Consider the following 20,464-nt stretch of genomic DNA (forward strand, 5'->3'; position numbering starts at 1 on the left):
ACTTTCCTCTTCTGTCGAATGGGGCCAGAGACTGAAGGCATATAACTGAGCAAGTCTATCACAAACGCCATCAGCTGTGGCCAGCACAGAGCGTGGGAAGAAAAGTTCTTTACAAAAAGGGCTCTTCTTACTCGTAGCTTGCCTCGCTTTCTGGGATCATCTAGAATGGGGAGATTTGGGGCTTCCAAGATCCTCTACCCCAGTTTGATTACACAGGATAAGGATTTGTGTCTTCCTCTGCATTGGACAGACTGTTAACCGGGACAGTGTCAGGCAGCAGGGAAAAGTGCTGGGTTTGAATAGAAAAAGGTCAATGCAGCCTCTCCTTTTAACTCTATTTCTATTAAATTTTTTGAAAACATGTGACAAGGGGTAAGGATTAGCAAGCAGAAAATATAAAGGACAGGGTTTGCTACAGCTTATTTCTGAAAACCGTTCACAAGTTTCATATGAATTTAAATAACATCTCTATCCTAAAAAGTTTAAAATGAAGGCAGCATGGAATGGCAGTGCTCTGAGAGATGGACTGGGAATCTGGCGCAAATCCCGTTTTCTGTTGCTGGGTCACTGTGAAATTTCCAGTAACTCATTTCCCAGAGTGCCTAGTTTTCTTAGCTATAAGATATACGTGGGCCAATACGATCTTAGCATTGGTCTGGGGTACAGATGAATGTTGACGATTTTGCAGAAATAAAGTGATGCACAAATGCTCAATTAGAGGAGTAATTTCTCTCCACAAAGTGCTTTTTAAAAATCACTTTCTCACTTTCATTTTTAAAAAGGGAGACATCTCATCAAGATTAATGTTGTTTTCCGGGAAGGGAGAGAGCACAATCCACATGGCCACTTTAATCACAGGGACTGGTATCTGCTCCCTCGTCCAACCCACTCTGCAAGGGGAATGGGTGCTTTCATCCTGGTCCCCGGCCGAGTCTTTCCTGTAGTTTATTCTCATGCTGCCATCTATAGGTGCTTTCACATTATCACACGCTTAGCCAGGCCTCTGAATTTTCTGTCTGGTAGAAGTCAGAGATGTAAGCGGACGCTGAGTCAGACTCTGGGTTTATCTCAGGCAATTTCTCTTTTAGATGCACAATCCCACATGTCTTGCTTTTCCCACTGGAGGCGAGAACAAATTCAGAGAGGAGTCAGAGCTGGAGGGCCTGGCTGCAGAGCAGCTCTGAGCTGCCTGTGGGTGGGGAGGGCGCAGGGTGAGGGGAGGACCTCCCTGGGGCCAGGACCTCCTGGGGAGTGCAAGTCATGAGACTGTGCATTCCCATCCTGTAGGTGAACACCTTCCAGGCCGTCCTGGTGTCCGATGGCTCCTACACGTTCACCCTCTTCAATTATTACGAGATCAACTGGACCACGGGGACGGCTAGTGGTGGTGACCCCCTGACGGGTCTTGGTGGAGTGATGGCACAGGTAGGTGACTCTCCACTTCATCCCCCGCGTGTTTCCGTCGCTGCACTCTCTGCTTCTGTGGCTCAGCATTCTGGAGGGAATCCTGCCACCAGCTTTTAACTAGAGACGCACGTCTGATCTCGCAGGTGAACTATGAGGCTAGTCCTGCCCATGTTTGGCACCCTGATTCGGCTATGAAATGAACGAGGCAGTCCTTTCTCACCTGGAATGTTGGCCCCAATGACTCCAGGAAAAGAGGGCTCTTGATTTTAGAGGTGCTGGATTCTAAAAATAAGACAGTAGGGCCAGTTAACCCATGGGGGATTTTTGTACTCAAAAAATCTTGTCTTCCTTTTGTGCTGCAGGCAGGATTTAATGGTGGAAACCTCACCAATTTCTTCAGCCTCCCCGGGTCAAGAACCCCCGAGATCGTGAATATCCAGGAGACCACAAACGTCAATGTTCCAGGCCGCTGGGCATTTAAAGTTGATGGAAAGGAAATTGACCCAGCCAATGGCTGCACCTCCAGAGGTAAAGCTTTTCCTCTGTCTATGGCAAGGCAGGGTTTGTTTAGGGTAGATTGACAGGCAAGCTTTTAAGCCACGGGGGCGGACTCATTCCCAAAGCCTTACTCTTTTGACATCTCTCAGCTGGGTAATGGAGATCAAGGTAATTTTAGCATGCACATTCATCACATCAGGAGCTAAAACCCTGCATTCGCTACCTCGCAGCTTTGGAAGTCCTTTTCTGGGGTGTGCACACAGCTCTCAGTTCTGAACAGCTCCGAAATGGACCAGGATCTTGAGTGATTTCTCAGCCAGAGGGACAGAAGGGAACCCTCCTGTTTAACATTATTTTCGTTGTTGCTGTTGCCATTTCCTCCCTCTGCCCTTTACGTTTTTCTTCTCATCCTTATTCTCACTCTGCCATCTGCACTTTGTAGATACACAGGAGTGGGTGCAGTTGGAGTATTGCCAAGTTCCTATGAGGGTAAATCAGCACTTCCTAGAATGATTAGGAAAAAAAGAAACAAAAAGTAGTGTAAGTCTTTACGGTAACTTCTTCTAAAATCTTCCCAGCATCAGCAAAACGTGCAGGAATTTGAGGAGAATCAAAGCTGACTTTAGGTCTCTGTGAACAAGCTGTAGTTGAACCTGGATGGATGTCCTTCACATTGGGTACCCAAAGTTTGGAGCCTTTTCTGAACTATCGAACCCCTTTAGATGTGCAAACTCACCTTGCACTTTCAGAGAAACATCCTGGTTTATGAATTCCTGCTTTTATGTGTCCAAAAATATTTAAAAAACAGAATTTTTGATAATATTTCTACTTCCAGGAGTAGAAGCTATAGAAATTAGAAGCAGGAAATAATGCCTCTGTTCATTAGTCCATCCACCCACCCATCCATCCATCTACCCACCCACCCATCCACCCACCCATCCATCCATCTACCCACCCACCCATTCACCCACCCATTCACCCATTCACCCACTCATCCACCTACCCACCCACCCACCCATTCATCCATCCACCCATTCACCCACCCATCCATCCACCTACCCACCCACCCATTCACCCTCCCATCCATTTATCCATACACCCATTCACCCACTCATCCACCTACCCATCCATCCATTCATCCATCCAGCCATTCACTCACCCATCCATCCACCTACCCACCCACCCATTCACCCACCCATCCATCCACCTACCCACCCACCCACCCATTCACCTACCCATCCACCCATTCACCCACCCATCCATCCACCTACCCACCCACCCATCCATCTACCTACCCACCCACCCATTCACCCACCCATCCACCCATTCACCCACTCATTCACCTACCCATCCATCCATTCATCCATCCACACATTCACCCACCCATCCATCCACCTACCCACCCACCCATTCACTCACCCATCCATCCACCTACCCACCCACCCACTCATTCACCCACTCATCCATTCACCCACCCATCCATTTATCCATCCACCTACCCACCCACCCATCTATCCACCTACCACCCACCCATTCACCCACCCATCCATTTATCCATCCACCCATTCACCCACCCATCCCTCCACCTACCCACCCACCCATTCACCCACCCATCCATCCACCTACCCACCCACCCATCTATCCACCTACCCACCCACCCATTCACCCACCCATCCATCCACCTATCCACCCACCCATCCACCCACCCATCCATCCACCTACCCACCCACCCATCTATCCACCTACCCACCCACCCATTCATCCACCTATCCACCCACCCATCCACCCACCCATCCACCCACCCATCCATCCATCTACCCACCCACCCATTCACCCATCCATCCATTCATCCATCCACCCATTCACCCACCCATCCATCCACCTACCCACCCATCCACCTACTTACCCATCCACCAACCCATCCATCAAGTCATCCAGCCCTTCAGCAAGCCATTGCATCTTTCTGAAAAACATTTTAAGAGCGCCATTGAAATGCCAGCCACTCTGTGAGGTGCTGGAGATAAAGCTGCTCTAGCTGCCCATGACATTACTATGGTAGAGGAGACATAGCCATGGGAACAATGATGACACAGCATAAGACATATTATGATAGACACGTGTGTAGGGTACTGTGGAAACACAGAGGAAGACCATGGGAAAAGTGTTTCCAGACCTCTAAGGAAGTTTTGGATAGGAATGAGGAGGTGCCCTTACCCCCTCAGATAGAAGCTTGGACTGCTGCTTGTCTTGGCAGCCCTGGGAGGTCTCGGGGTTCTTTCTTGGCTCAGCTTCAATTTGTTGTTGTTGTTGTTGTTGTTATTGTTTGTTTAGGAGACAGCATCTCTCTCTGTCACCCAGGCTGGCTAGAGAACAGTGTCATGATCATAGCTCACTGTAACTTTGAACTCCAAACTCCTGGGCTCAAGTGATCCTCCCACCTCAGCCTCCTGAGTAGCTGCGACTGCAGGAACCACCACCATGCTTAGCTAATTTTTTATTTTTTGTAGAGACAGGGTCTCAGCATGTTGCCCAGGCTGGTCTTGAACTCCTGGCCTCAAGCCATCATCCCATCTCAGCCTTCCAAAGCACTGGGATTAAAGGTGTGAGTCACTGCACCTGGGCTCAATGTGTTTAATATACAGAAAAGCCACATTCACATGGTCTGACACACCTGTGCCTTCTGCCCCATTCCCTGTGCTGTGATTAGTGCCTCTGCTCTAAGGTAGGTCATGTGTGAAGATGGCCTGCCTGGGCTCTTGCCTCTGTGGACTCTGTAAAATCCCCCATGTTCAAAATAACAAATAAATGTTTTGCAGCTAAGCTGGTATTAACTGGATAGGAAATAATCTAGTTCCAGAGCTCATTAGGATTTGAGATTGTACCCTCCTCCCCTACAGAGTATAAATACAGCATCACTTAAGGTCTGTGAGAGATAGCAACTCAATACCACATTCTCTCCCTCCCTTGTACAGCCTGGACCAGGGGCCTGAGAAGTTGCAGACTCTTACCCAAATACCTCTTCCGCTTGTCCAGGCATCACAGAGATGACTGACTATGGCCATACAACATGAGTGCCCAGTGACAGCCTCTTACCTGAGTCCTGGGAATGAAATGCTGTGATAATAGAAAACATCGGCTTGCAGAGCTGTGGAATTGGTCAGATGCCAGCTGTGTACACAGTCTCCACTTTGACTTCATTCTTTTCCTCCTGAGTTATAAGTTTGGGTTTCATATCCAGGACGAATTCAATATCCTTATATAGACTGCTATGCATTTTTATGTGCCTCTGGGCATCTATCAATCTAATGAGATTGGGATTTGGCCTGGGGTATACAGGGGAAGTGTTCCATAGAGCTGGTTTATTATATCATCATTCCACAAACAAAATTATCTCAAAGAGTCTACCTTTTGGTCCAAACCCCCTCTATTCAAAGGCATTTTCCTCTCATTTATTGAAAGCCTGAAAAAGCAGGGCCTGGAAATGATGCTGAGTGGAGGCTGTCACAATACATACAGCCCTAAACTCGTGCCAAGGAGTGCTGAGGATTGAGGACCTGTTTTCAGGGCTGATGCACATGACCTATTGGGAATGTGACTAAATCTATTCTCTCATTTTTCAACTCTATTCTCAACAGGTATAAAATAGAATTGCCTGTTGAAGTGTCATTGTTCCTGTTGGGCAGATAGAGCCAAGACTGTTACTGATGCACCCGTACCCCCGACTTGGGTTAACCTTGCAGCCTTGTGCTATTCACTCCATAGTCAGTTTTATAAAAACTTGAGATGTTATTTACATTTCTTAATGCTGTGTCTTTGATACTTGCCTTTTCAGACATTCTTATTTTACAAGTGCTTCTACTTCTATCAACCTGTGTCAACTTTTTTATAGCATCACTGTTCCCTGTGAGACAAGGATGAGAAATAGCAGTATCCGTATTTTACAGGTTAGAAAAACAGACAGGTGGAAGTTGAGTGAGTAGTCTTGGAAATTGATTGCAGATTTGTGACTGCTGCTCAGTTCTCTTGACCCCAACCCCCCAGCAAGGACTAGATCACAGCCCCCAGCCCAGAAATGTTTCTATTTCAATTAAAGGTTGATGTTAGCAACCGGAAAATTTCAAAGTTTTTTGGTGGGGAGGTCATTTATTTATGGAAATGATTTTAAAGACTACACTTCTACCAAAGACAAAAGTGTTTTTAAAATTATCACATCCCTTCAAACCATTCCCCTCCCCTTTCCTCATTCTCTTCCTGACCTAGAATTTGTCAAGAAGGTCTGTCCAGTGCATAGACAGAGAGGAATCCTGGACTTGGACAGGGCCCTAGAGTGGGAAAGAAGACAATTTGTGTAGGTGTAAATCCTGCCTAAGCAGCATCTGCAGGATTCATGAGCCTTTAAACGTGCCAAGAAACTGGTCAGCGCTTTCCAGAATCTTCCCAGGGAGCTTGGGATTTATACTCATACATCTGACTCCTGATTAGTGCTATTGACCTTTTCCGGCACATACTGGGCCCCCAACAAATGTCTGTTAAATGAATGAACAAATTAGCAAACAAACAATGAGTGTTGCTGAGTAACCTGGGTAAACTGGCTCTTCCTTCGGAAGAAAAGGCAGGAAATGACTTCCAAGTGTCATACCCTTTTCCATGGATTAATGATAATGTTGTTTTCCTTGAATGTGAGTTTGCTCACCAGCCATGGAGATAATAATACCAAGAGCTTAGACTGGATTCAGACAGACTCCACTTGGAATCCTGGCTTTCCCACGGAGTTGCTGAGTGATCCTGGATGAATTACTCAACTTCTCTTAAGCCTCAGTTTCCTCATTTGTCAAATGAGGGCGACCATACCTCCCTAACAGGTTCTTACGTGGATTAAATGGTATGATGGAAGTAAAGCATTTAGCCCAATGCCTGACACACAGGGTAAATGCTCAGTAAATGTTGGCTCTAATGTTATTATTCCCCAGGACAGTTCCTTCGGCGAGGGGAGGTGTTTTGGGAAGACTTGAACTGCACCATCAAGTGCCGCTGTCTGGATTTCAACAATGAGATCTACTGCCAGGAGGCTTCTTGTAGCCCCTACGAGGTGTGCGAACCCAAAGGCAAATTCTTCTACTGCAGCACTGTGGAAACCAGCACGTGCGTGGTGTTTGGGGAGCCACACTACCACACTTTTGACGGCTTCCTCTTCCACTTCCAAGGCTCCTGTGCCTACTTGCTGGCCCGACAGTGTTTGCAGACTTCCAGCCTCCCTTTCTTCAGTGTAGAGGCCAAGAATGAACACCGCGGGGGTTCAGCCGTCTCCTGGGTGAAGGAGCTCTCAGTGGAGGTGAATGGCTACAAGATTCTCATCCCCAAAGGAAGCTATGGAAAAGTCAAGGTGAGACCCTCTCTGTCCTTTACGGGGAAATGGAGAAGCTGGAGATTCTTCAGCCTAGGGAAGACTGGTTCTGCTGTTTGTCTCTCTACAGTGCCAAAGAGATGCACAGCTCTCCCTGCCTTGCAAATAGCTTGTAAAATACTTCACTGGGCCAAATTTTATGTGTACAAGAGCTATCCTAAGCTCTCTCCTCAACATGTCTATCTGCTTTTAAACTTAGAGTACATTTATATTCCTAGTTCCCTCATAAACACTGGTAGACACACACACACACACACACACACACACGCACAGCTCAGAAAAACTGGAGTTTCTCATGGTCCTGGCTTGCAATAATTGTAGCCACATAGCCATGCCCTGTGGATGGTGCAAACGCAATACAAACCCCCAATTCACTACAGCCTTTGATTAACAATCCTTACCCCATCTCAGCCCCAATTCTGTTTGCTCAAGAGCTGCTGCTTCATTTTCAGAGAAACCTCCAAATCGATTGATGTCTCCAGAGACACCACCTGTGCAGGCACCTGGATTGGCTTTGGTGACTTCCTTAGTGAGGCTTGGCTGGGAAAGTCCCATGAAAGCTCTGCCCAGACACCCCTTGAATAGAGTCCCCAACTCCCACCTAGAATAACAGAAGAACATGGGTCTCTGCTGGCCAGTTTAGCATATGCAAATGATTCCTGTCACTGTCCACCTGGATTTCAAGCAGGGACATCAACAAAAGAGAGAAAGCAAAAAGCTACTAGCAATTACTCAATTTGTGCAGGCCCCAATTTTCATAATGTTAATCAAGACCTTGTTGCAACCGTGTATTTATTCAAGCTGTAATAACCAAGACCACAAGGGGTTGATTGCTGCAACCCCGTGCAATCCTTAATCCCCATGCATGTAGGTCATTACAGAGATTACAAACCAGAACTGATGCCAATGCAGGGATTTCTTTCCTTTTTTGAAAAATGTGTTGTAGTTTTAATTGATGTAGCATGTCCAACAAAAGGCAGGGCCAGGGAACTAATGCCACTTTCTGGCTCTGCCTTTCCCAGGTCTGGGCAGTTTATCAGTCTCATAATGAGGAAAGTGAGCTATTACTGTGGTTGAAACGCCAGTGTGCTTGCTATTTGGTTAGTCTCTCTAGGGACAACTCTGTATATAAAATCAAGGCTAAGAGTTCAGATACAGAAGTTTGGAGATTTTCCCTTTTAAATTTATATTGTGCTGTTGAGCACTATACTTATCCTTGTAGATAGATGCTGGCATTTCAAGCTAGAAAAATTTTTCACTAGCTTCCCTCTACTTTCCTGTATTTGGGGATGATGTGTATGATATCAGTAGTTGAAAAATAAAGCTTCATGCTTTATTCCTATTTTGTATTTTGATTAAAATTCTTTTTCATTCTCAGTCAGATTTTTTTTGTTTTAGAAGGAAAGGGACACCGTCATTTCTTTCAGGCCCAGCAGCTCTGCTAATTTTATGTGGCTCTGTTCCATCGTCCAAGCATAGGGCACGGATTCCTCAATTTTCTGTAGCGACAGGGAGATGTGGATGTGAATGTAAATGTTTCAGAAAGAAAAGGTTATGTGACTCCAACTGCAAGCTAACAATGGCTTCCTTTTCCTTTTGCCAAATGGTTTCCAAGCGTCTCTGAATACACCTGCCCTGCTGGGGAGAGTGGTTTGGTGGATGGCAGAGCCCTGACCCAGGGTGATATGAGGACAGGCAAGGAGAGGGCTGGGAAGCAGGAAGGAGCCTGAGATGCCGGGAGGCAGCTGACTTCTTCAGCCACGCTGTGCCAGGTTAGAAATGGCCACTAAGATCTGTTCTTCCAAAACACAGACCTCCCTCCTCCAGCGCTGTCTTCATACGCTGGGATTAGGAGCTGAGTTCTGTACATGGATTTTCCCCCATTGAACTGTTCTCAAATAACAAAATAAACAGTTTAGGATTAGATATGCCAGTGGGACCAAAGAAAGCCAGCATAAGTAAAAATCCATCTAGAAGAAGCATCTCCTTCTAGCTAATATCAGTTCTCATCTTTCTTCCCCACATGAACACCAGTAGTTTAGGTGTTCACTTGGCTCCAGTGAAAAGGGAGCCAAGGCCAAGCAGCCCACGGCGATGAGCAGCTTGGGCTCTGGGGCTGGACCTGTTCAAATCCCTACGCCACCACCGCCAGCTGAGTGGCCTGTTTGAGCTCCGTTTTCTTTGTCTGTGAGACGGGGCCCTCTAGGAGGTAGGGCTCCTGGGCTGTCGCTGGCCCTGGCGGCCTGTCCTCAGCACTGGTATACAGGCAGCAGGGAGAAGTGGAGAAAACCTGGCTTTGGAGCTCGACTAGAAGGACTCAGGCTCTGTCACTTGCAAGTCACACCAGCCCCGATCCTCAATTTCCTCATCTGTAAAAGGAGAAAATGATAAGGACCTCCTAAGACTGTTATGAGAATTAAATAGAATAGCCACAGGGCAATGTCCAGTACAAAGTCTGGCACACAGTACATGCTCGGTGCATGCCGGCTCCCTATGACTATTCCCATGGAACTTTCTTTCAGTTCCAAGACCTATGCCTCTGTGACTCCACTTCTCTCTCCTCCCCCTGCCCCCACCTACATCCTGGGAGAGGTACTGTGGAAGAGGGAAATGGCCAGAATGCAGGCAGAAGAAAAGCAAGCAAACAGGCGAGGCTTATCAGCTGTCTGCTAACCACAGGTTGAGGACAGGGTCAGAGGAATGAAGCAAGGAATTACACTTGGGGACAAGAGTTCTCTGGGATCTCCTGCTCTAAGCACTGTGGGACACAAGGACAATGACTCTATAGTGAGAGTGAAAGGGGGTGCAATAAATGAAAACTTATGCCAGAAAAAAAAAGGTATGAACTGGAACGTTACTGACACCCACAGTCACCCAGGTGTCAGGTTAGCCTGAGTGTGACAAGAACAGAGGCAGGGACACTGGGGTCCTGGGGTTGTGATGGTGGGGGGACTGTAGAAATATCCAGAGCCAGCCTACCCCATGGCTTCTGCTTTGGGACACAGTAAGACTGTGCCCCTTGCTAGCAGGAGCTTAAGTAAGAGCAGAGGAGCCCACTCAGCAGTTGACGTATTTGACATTCATAATTATACCAACATTGGGGAAGATTTCGCCTTCCACTTACCAGCACAGAACGATGGATAAGTGTTCAGCGCTCTTACTAGCTGACCTTCCCTGTAATATGGATCTTCTCTCCCTTTTCTCTTATGGTAGGAAAAACCATATTGTAGGCAAGGTCAGCTAGTAAGATTTGGCTAACCCTCTACCTAGGAGATAGGAATAAATAAATCAAGTCCTTGGTTTTTCTTTCTACTTCTAGTTCTCTGCAGGATGGTTTATTTCTCAAGCTTATTTTCTTATTCCCTTCCCCCGTTGCTATGATCTAAATATTTTTGTTCCCCTCAAAATTCATATGTTGAAATTCTAACTCCTAAGGCGATGGTATAAGGAGGTGGGACCTTGAGGAGGTGATTAGGTCATGAGGGTGGAGCCTTTATGAATGGGATTAGTGCTCTTAGGAGGCCAGAGGGAGCTCATTTCTTCTTTCACCACATGCGAACACAGCTGGAAGGTGCCATTTATGAACCAGAAATTGGGCTCTCGCCAGACAATGAATCTGCTAGCCCCCTGACCTTAGACTTCCCAGCCTCCAGAACTGTGAGAAATAAATTTCAGTTGTTTATAAGCTACCCAGTTTGTGGTATTTTGTTCTAGCAACCCAAACATATTAAAACAGAAGATTGGTACCAGGAGTAGGGTGCTGCTGTAATAAATACCTAAAAATGTGGTAGCAGTCTGGGCACAGTGGCTCACACCTATAATCCCACCACTTTGGGAGGCCAAGGAGGGCAGATTGCTTGAGCTCAGGAGTTCAAGACCAGCCTGGCCAGTATGGCAAAGGCCTGTCTCTCCAAAAAAAAAAAAATATATATATATATATATGTGTATATATATATATATATAGCCAAAATAGCCAGGTGTTGTGGTGTGCACCTGTAGTCTCAGCTACTCAGGAGGCTGAGGTGGGAGAATCACTGGAGCCAGGGAAGTTGAGGCTGCAGTGAGCCATGTTTGTGCCACTGCACTCCAGCCTGGGAGACAGAGCAAGGCCCTGTCTCAAAAAAAAAAAAAAAAGTGCTAGCATCTTTCGGTAATTGGTAGAGGCTGGAAGAGTTTTGAAGTACATTCTAGCAAAAGCCTACATTGTAGTGAATGGACCATTAAGGGTGATTTTGGTGAGGACCAACTACTAATCCATAGAGACAGAGAGATGCATGTGGCATCTGCCACGGTAAATGTTGGAAGGGATGCTGAGACCATCATCTCATCTCCCAGACAACTCAGAAAGTAGCAACAATGATGACAGGTAAGACCCTTGTTTATCTGATGTGCCAGAAATCAGTGTGGGTCCAGGACACCCTGGAAAGTTTATGTGCACTTAGAGTCAAGCCCACTGAGGGCTGTTCTAAGACAAGTTATTCTATCCCAGCCCATGAGCATGAGTGTCTGTAGGTGCTAGGCATGGTGAGTGTGAAAAAGAAAATTAACTCTCTGTTTGAAGCTTATCAAGCCACTTACTCACCCGTACTGGATGCCTGGGGCTCACTCTTGATTCTTCCCTCCTTTCTCATGCCCCATTGCAAATCCACCACATCCAGCTGTGTGTGTTCTATAAGCTCATCCCTCCCTTTCATGTCTGCAGCCAGTTTAGGCTCTCATCCTCATCACCTCCCTGGACTCCTGCAGCAGTTGCCTGTCTGGCTTCTCTGTGTCTAATCTCAACTTCCTTCAGTAAGTTCTTCATGCTAGCCAGAAGGGGCTTTCTAAAACACAAATCTGATGATGTCATTCCCTTGCTTAAGAGCCTTCACGGGCTCTCCCTACAGAATAGAAATCCAACTTTTGTTTTGTTTTTAACGTTGGCTTAAAAGGCCCTCCAAGATCTGTTCTCAGCACAGAAGCCAGAGCGATTCTTTTAAAGCAGAAGTCAGATCATGCCGACCCTTTGCTTTAAATACTCCCTGGGCTGTCCGTCTTGCTCAGAGCCAAAGCCAAAGTCTTTACAATGGCCGACAGGCCCTGCTTGTTCTGGCTGCTCTTCTCACTCTGACGTCATCTGTTGCTGCCCTCTCCTGCTGTCTCTCTCCAGCCACACTGTCCCCCACACGCCTTGTAATCCTGGGAGCGCCCAGGTATGCTCCCAACCTAGGGCTGCTGTCCCCTCCTCAAGAGCCAGTCTCACCCCAGATAACCACATGGCTTGCTTCCTTATCTCAGACGTCTCCTTCCCAAGGAGGTCTTACCTGACCACCCTATTTAAAATTAGAAACCCTTTTCCTTAGCACTATTTATTTATTTATTTATTTATTTATTTTATTATACTTTAAGTTCTAGGGTACATGTGCACAACATGCAGGTTTGTTACATATGTATACATGTGCCATGTTGGTGTGCTGCACCCATTAACTCGTCATTTACATTAGGTCTATCTCCTAATGCTATCCCTCCCCCATCCCCTCACCCCACAACAGGCCCTGGTGTGTGATGATCCCCTTCCTGTGTCCAGGTGTTCTCATTGTTCAATTGCTACCTATGAGTGAGAACATGCAGTGTTTGGTTTTCTGTTCTTGCGATAGTTTGCTGAGAATGATGGTTTCCAGCTGCATCCATGTCCCTACAAAGGACATGAACTCATCCTTTTTTATGGCTGCATAGTATTCCATGGTGTATATGTGCCACATTTTCTTAATCCAGTCTGTCATTGATGGACATTTGGGTTGGTTCCAAGTCTTTGCTATTGTGAATAGTGCCGCAATAAACATATGTGCCTTAGCACTTTTTAAAAAAGTATTTCCTGCTCTTTATTTTTCTGCATTAACACTCATCTGACATAAACGTTTTACTCATTTATTTTGCTTGTTGTTGGTCTCCCTAGCTAAAATATAAGTTCCATGAGGCAGAGATTTTTGTTCATTTCACTTGCTGCTAATCCACAACTCTTAGAACAGTGCTAGGTACACAGAAAGGCCTAAATACATACTTGTAGAATGAATGGACCTTGCCTCTACCTCCAGCCTCATTTTCAGCCATCTCTTCCCTCTGTAGTCCAGTAACACCTCAGTGTCTGCCCCCCAACCCCACCCAGCTGTTCCTCACCCTCCTGCCTCTGCTCTCTTGTCTTGGATTTCTCTGCCCTTCCTCGACTCTTCCTTTGGCCACTTCTGTTTATCTTTAAAGACCCAGGTTAGACTTAACTGCTTCTAAAAACTTTACGTGATTCCCCTACGCTGGATTCAACGTTCATTTACTGCTCTCCCATTGTATCCTCTGTTGACTCACAGTTAAAGAGTATGCTGTAAGTATCGATGCATGTCCCTCTTCTTCAGCAGACTGAGGGCTCCTTGAGGGGCAGGGGCAATTAGGTTTTTTAACCCTTTACATCTCAGTTCCTGACATAGTGCTTGGTACCTAGCAGGTGTTTAAATGTGTTGTTGAATGGTTACATGACGTAGTTCTGATACAAGGAAGTTACAGAGTACAACTCTTGGAGAATACTACATCAGGACAGGCTGAAAGCTAAATGGTGTCCAGCAGTGGACCCAGCACACACTCGAGCTGAGAGTGGGGTCGGGAGGACTAAAGGCAGGAAGGGGGTCCTGGAAAATGCATGACTTAAGCTGAGACTTAAAGAATGGATATTTAGAGGAATGCAGAGGAAAAGGGAGGTGACAGGTCTTTGAAGAAAAGATTTGAAGCTAGCCAAGAGCCAGCCAGGAAAGGTTGACAACCAGACGGTCCCCAGAGGAGTCTGTAGTGGCACTCGGTATGCCACAGCAACCACAGCCCATATACACAGTGCTTGGGCTGGCCCACAAGCAGCTGTCTCCATTTGCCCCCGGGCCTTTGTCTTAATCAGACGGAAGCCTACTGGAGCCTGGACCATTTAGGTGGCTTCTTTCTGGAGTGTTGAGTTGCTTTGCCTTCCTTTCCTGATCTCTGCTGGAACCCAGTGCCCGGGCGCCTGCTCACCTGCCTTTCACTATTACTGTTGTTGGCAGGTTAATGACCTAGTGACTTCTTTGCCCGTCACCTTAGACTTGGGGACAGTGAAAATCTACCAGAGTGGCATGTCTACTGCCGTGGAAACAGATTTTGGGCTCTTAGTGACTTTTGATGGCCAGCACTACGCCTCCATTTCCATCCCAGGCTCCTATATAAACTCCACCTGCGGACTCTGTGGAAACTATAATAAAAACCCACTGGATGACTTCCTCCGCCCGGATGGCAGGCCGGCCATGTCTGTCCTGGATCTGGGAGAGAGCTGGCGTGTGTACCACGCGGACTGGAAGTGCGACTCCGGCTGCGTGGACAACTGCACCCAATGTGATGCTGCCACTGAAGCCCTCTACTTTGGCTCTGACTACTGCGGCTTCCTCAACAAGACAGATGGGCCCCTGTGGGAGTGTGGCACTGTCGTGGACCCCACTGCTTTTGTGCACAGCTGCGTGTATGACCTGTGCAGTGTGAGGGACAATGGCACGCTCCTCTGCCAAGCCATCCAGGCCTACGCTCTTGTGTGCCAAGCCCTTGGCATTCCAATTGGAGACTGGCGAACCCAGACTGGGTGTGGTAAGCTGGCATCCCATCCCCATGACAGGTCTCTCTTGTGTAGGGGGCAGGGATAGGCTTTGGGGGCTCCTCCAAATGTCCTTGTTAAGACTTGTGACCCAAGAATGAAGGGGAGGTTGAAATTGCACAAATTACAAAGAACGAATTGTGAAAGGATCTTTGCTTTTGCCCCCACCTAATACCACAGCCGGGAAACAACCCATTGATGAACATACCTGGTCTGGAAACATGGAAGGCATGGCAGGAAGTCCCATAGCAGGGGATGGCAGCTCCAGAGTTGAGTGAGGAGGTGGGGTGTCCAGAGGGGGAGGTGGCTACTTTTTAGGCTGTTGAGTTAATGCAGCTGTGGGCCTGGGTCATCAAAACTAGCCCTTGGGAAAACAGCTCACCTCCCACATGGAACCTGCAGCAATTGTTCCTTGGCACTTTCTTCTCCACTGTTAGACCCTTTAGGGTTTTTGCCCTGCTGCTGCTGCAGATGAGCAGTACAGCATATGAGTAAAGAAACCCTTTTTCTTAAATGTTAGGAGTGGTTAGGAAAAGCCCCAACTTTAAGGGAAATCCTGGCTCTTTTGAATCACACTTTTGGATTAAGCATTTTTACCATTTAGTTATCTCATTATTTTTTCCTTGTATCCCACTTAAATATGTATTTCTTTTGCTAGTTATACACAGTTTAAAAACAAATAGATTTCGTTTCCTTCTTAGTCCTTGGTTTTCTCCATATGAGTAAATAGAAAATTGTAATCCATGCATTTGAGAGTACTAGAGAGGTGAGAAGATGTAAAGGTTTCTTTAAGTTCCAAGGCTAGGGGGAGAATTCTTCCTATCAGTATAAGTTGGAGTCACATAAACCATCATGTATCTGATTCAATTCTTAAGAGTTTTGGTCAAACTACAATACAAGCAACTGTATTCTTGCTGTGTGACTGACCAGCCTCTCTTATGACCAGAGCATCCATATTCGGATTCAAGTTGAGACCGAATATGGCTTCTCTTTATCCTTATATAAGCCAAGAGCATCCAAATTATCTAACTCAAATGTTACAATGGCTACAGATAGATATTTTCTAGTGTCACTACTTTCCCATCCTCTACATTTCTCTTTCTTTTCTCTCTCTTATTCTGGTGCAATGGACTCTATTTAATTCAGAGAGCTAGTTTACTAGGCCCCTGAGCCCCTGCTTGTTGGATTCAACCAGACTCAAACATTTATGTAGGCCCAGATGTTATTAAACCGAAGATTTCTGAGGCAAGAAGGGCCTTTAGAAGACATCTTGCCTAGTCTTCTGGAGAAATAGCCACACAAATTCTTTGAATTCTTTGGAGGTAGCCAGGGTTCTTTCTTATTTTTAATATCTCAGGGAATTCATCCCCACAATCTTCCTTGGTCACACTTAGGTATTTTAAGTACCTCCCTGTTACAAATTTGACGTTTTCAAATTACTCCTCTAATGGTTACATTTTTCATTTCTCCTGAAAATTGGATTTATTTCCTTCTAAGAATGGGCCATGCTCTTTAAAATCAGATCAATTTAAATGTCCATCAGTGGAAGTTCTTAAAACATCTCGATAGTGTGGATCACCAAATAATAAACCTATATTGGGTAATCAGTAGTCTAGAAAGGATGGCATCCTGAAAGTTTAATTTTAGTCAAGATGATCAAATTCCAATAGAAGTTCATAGTCCAATTACACTGCTCAGTAGTTATTAGGAGAGTCACTGAGCTGGGTTTTACAGATACAACCTCAATTCTCTCTTCTCCGAGTGGCCGCTTGACCCTCACTCTAGGAACTAAATGATCCAGGAGGAGCGTTAAGATTCTGGCCGGTTGGCAGTCGGGGTCCATTCACCTTGTTATCGGCTCTCTTCCTTTCCCCGCATCAGTGTCCACGGTGCAGTGCCCGAGCTTCAGCCACTACTCCGTGTGCACCAGCAGCTGCCCCGACACGTGCTCCGACCTGACGGCCTCGCAGAACTGCGCCACACCGTGCACGGAGGGCTGCGAGTGCAACCAGGGCTTCGTCCTCAGCACCAGCCAGTGCGTCCCGCTGCACAAGTGCGGCTGCGACTTCGATGGCCACTACTACACCATGGGGGAGTTCTTCTGGGCCACAGCCAACTGCACGGTGCAGTGCCTGTGCGAGGAGGGTGGGGACATCTACTGCTTCAACAAGACCTGCAGCAGCGAGGAGGTGTGCGCGGTGGAGGACGGCTACCAGGGCTGCTTCCCTAAGCGGGAGACCGTGTGCCTGCTCAGCCAAAACGAGGTGCTGCACACCTTTGATGGCGCCGCCTACGCCTTCCCCTCCGAGTTCTCCTACACCCTCCTGAAGACCTGCCCTGAGCGCCCAGAGTACTTGGAAATCGACATCAACAAGAAGAAGCCCGAGGCAGGACCTGCTTGGCTGCGGGGACTTCGGATCCTGGTGGCCAACCAGGAGGTCAAGATAGGAGGCATCGGGGCTTCGGAAGTCAAGGTAAGGCTCCTTGCTCCTTTGGAGGGGTTCCTGGTACGTCTAGCCAGGAGGAGGAGCTCGCCATCCTCTTCAGGCTTGCCTTTCTGCCTCTGCTGTGAGTGGATTTTGGGAAGAAGATGGCTGCAACCAGGAGTGTTTTCTAATGATCTGCACTAAATAAGACTTATCAGGTGGAGAAATGGCATGCAGCTGGGATTTGTCCAATTAGATAGAGCAGGACCAGCTCTCCGGAATAGCAAATACTTACAGAACACTTACTATGTGCCAAGCACTATTCTAAGCCCCTTATAAGCAGTATCACACTTCATCTTATGATCCTCATTTTATAGATGAGAAAGCTGAGGAGCAGACAGGCTAAGTAACTTCCACAGGGACACATAACTGTGAAGGAGGATTCACACCCGCCTGGCTGGCTCCAGAATCTGTGCTCTTAACCCTTGCACCCTACTAACTCCCCTACCTGTACATGCCAGTCTATGTGGGATGATGTAAGGGGTGACTCCCACCCCTCTGACCTGCTCTGAAAAACCCATCATTAGGCACCCAGACTCATAGATCCTTAGCTCTAGAAGGAATCTTGAGAATTATCGAGTGCAACTCCTCGTTTCACATGAAGATACTAAGAGGGTAAGTGAAGGTCCCACAGCTAATTGTTGCAGAACTGGGATGCAATATGCATTTTATGTCACCTGAAGTCTAGTTTGGAAAACAAAAGCCAACACAGTACTGCCCAAGGAGATAATAAAATACACATCCACAAACTGGAAGGGATGTGTTTTTATTCCCATTGCCACATTGGCAGAGATTTGTTTGTTAATAGACTAGTAGGAAGTAGATAGATGAATGGACACCTAGATCATTAGAGATATCCTATGTGCCCTGGAGGAGCTGGGACACAGGAAAAGTGAGATTGGAAGAGAAAAGGAGCCAGAAAGGCAGGAAAGGAGGGGAATTGTTTTGAAAGGTACCAAAACAGAGGTGCCAGGCAGCAGGAGGGAGCCACGTATCTAAGGCGATTTTTGCTCACACTTCAGTTTAGTTTGTTATGGGCTAGCTTTGGGTCCAGAACACACATATAAACAGCGAATGGGTCTAATCAGGGGAATCCAAAAAGAAAGAAATAAAGAAGCCCATGACAAATCGGTTGATATCTGTGTGGGTTCCATCAGCTTCTTGACCTCTCTCAAAAGGCTAACAATAGGGCAGACCATGTCTTTATCCCACAGCCTAGGAAATGGGGAGTCCTCTGTGTGTCCCTGGAATTGATAAGAATGATTTGATTTTTCAGTTGAATGGTCAGGAAGTGGAATTGCCTTTTTTCCATCCTTCGGGGAAGCTGGAAATTTATCGAAACAAAAACAGTACGACGGTGGAGTCCAGGGGCGTGGTGACTGTCCAGTACTCAGACGTAGGTCTGCTGTACATCCGGCTGTCCACCACATACTTCAACTGCACGGGGGGCTTGTGCGGCTTCTTCAACGCCAACGTCAGTGACGAGTTCTGTCTCCCCAATGGCAAGTGCACGGACAACCTGGCAGTGTTCCTGGAAAGCTGGACAACTTTCGAGGAGATCTGCAACGGGGAGTGTGGGGACCTGCTGAAGGCCTGCAACAATGACTCCGAGCTGCTCAAGTTCTATCGAAGCCGCTCCAGGTGTGGCATCATCAACGACCCCTCCAACAGCTCCTTCCTGGAGTGCCATGGGGTGGTGAACGTCACTGCCTACTACCGCACCTGCCTCTTCCGCCTGTGCCAGAGTGGGGGCAATGAGTCGGAGCTCTGTGACTCTGTGGCCCGGTATGCAAGCGCCTGCAAGAATGCCGATGTGGAGGTGGGGCCCTGGCGGACCTATGACTTCTGCCGTAAGTTGGGGTTGGATTCTGGGAGAGGCTTTCTAGGTGGGAAATAGATGCCATACTGGGCCTTACTCAGGACTTCCCTTCCAGGTGGGACTGAGCCCAAGGGCGATGTTAATGACTGTGTATACCTGCCCTAGTCTGATGCGTCCTCCCAAAGACTCATCACCCCAAACCAGATAGCTTCTCATCTTCACTTTTGTTCCTAACTGCACAGTACTTCTTCACTGTAGAACAATTAGCCGTCCTATTTACATGTGGTTTTATCTAGCAGAGGGTAGAGGCACCATGTCAAAGGACTCTGTAGGTGCCTTCTCCCTTGGCAAAGAAGAGCCACATTCATTTTGATAGGAAGTGATCGGGTAGGGCGCCTTTAGGGCATAGAGATTAGCATGCTCCCCAGGGCAAACCTGACAATGGGTATTAAGAGAGTCCTGTGTTACTGGCTTTTAATTTTGTCCCGAGTGTCTGACTCCTCTTAACAAGGCAGTGGAAAGTACTAGTAGTAATTAGAATACTTACTGGGAAGGCCTGATATATAACACCCTTGGTTATTGGGGAGGCCAGAGGGAGGAGTAACATGGCAAAAGGCAGAGCCCACTCCTGGAGCTAGAACTACCTCATCTGGCCTTCAGCACACATCCCTCTCCCACCACGAAGGTGGGCCCCGCACCAAAGCCAAAGCCACCATTAAGATTCCGTCCCTGACGGCTGTTTATCTGCCCTCCATTTTTAGTCAGCAAAAGTATTTTTTAATTTGAAATAATTTTAGACTTACAGAAAAGTTGCAGGAATAATACAAAGTCTACCATGCTCTCAGATTCCCTAATCGTTAACATTTTAACACATTTTCTTTCTAATTTTGTCTCTAAAAATATACTCACTCTTTTTCTAAACCACTTGAGAGCAAGTTGCTGTCATTATGCCTGTTTGTACCTAAATATTTCAGTGTGTTTCCTAAGAATAAGAACATTTATATGACCATAACATAATCATTAAAATCAGGATATTGCCATTGATACAATACTATTATGTAATCTGAAGACCATGTTCATATTTTGTTAGTGGTTCCAATAATGTCTTTTATAGCCAAAACAACAAACAAAAAAACCCTGGAGTCCAATCCACATTCACATGTTGCATCTTAATATGATGTCTCTATGGGTGCCTTTAATCTAGAGTAGGTCCT

The 20,464-nt window shown here is 46.7% G+C and overlaps 1 protein-coding gene across 18 annotated transcripts in view; it reads left to right on the plus strand.

Moving 5' to 3' along the window:
- LOC102116928 (tubulin-specific chaperone cofactor E-like protein) overlaps window positions 1-20,464 on the plus strand; it is a 167,610-nt gene that overhangs the window by 86,637 nt on the left and 60,509 nt on the right. For 14 of the 18 annotated variants that reach the window (XR_012422806.1, XR_012422807.1, XR_012422808.1 and 11 more), the window contains 6 exons: window positions 1,288-1,425; window positions 1,770-1,935; window positions 6,876-7,288; window positions 14,368-14,938; window positions 16,827-17,419; window positions 18,708-19,281. Coding sequence is in view for 12 of the 18 variants with exons in the window: in XM_045370899.3 (XP_045226834.2) it covers window positions 1,288-1,425; window positions 1,770-1,935; window positions 6,876-7,288; window positions 14,368-14,938; window positions 16,827-17,419; window positions 18,708-19,281 (2,455 nt within the window). In the remaining 6 variants the exon portion in view is untranslated. Of the gene's footprint in view, window positions 1-1,014; window positions 1,426-1,769; window positions 1,936-6,875; window positions 7,289-8,958; window positions 9,082-14,367; window positions 14,939-16,826; window positions 17,420-18,707; window positions 19,282-20,464 lie in introns of those variants that run through there. The other 4 variants (XM_074012638.1, XM_074012639.1, XM_074012640.1 and 1 more) reach the window with 4 other exon arrangements.

The sequence above is a fragment of the Macaca fascicularis genome, chromosome 14 (assembly GCF_037993035.2).
Source record: "Macaca fascicularis isolate 582-1 chromosome 14, T2T-MFA8v1.1".
NCBI classification, from domain to species: domain Eukaryota; kingdom Metazoa; phylum Chordata; class Mammalia; order Primates; family Cercopithecidae; genus Macaca; species Macaca fascicularis.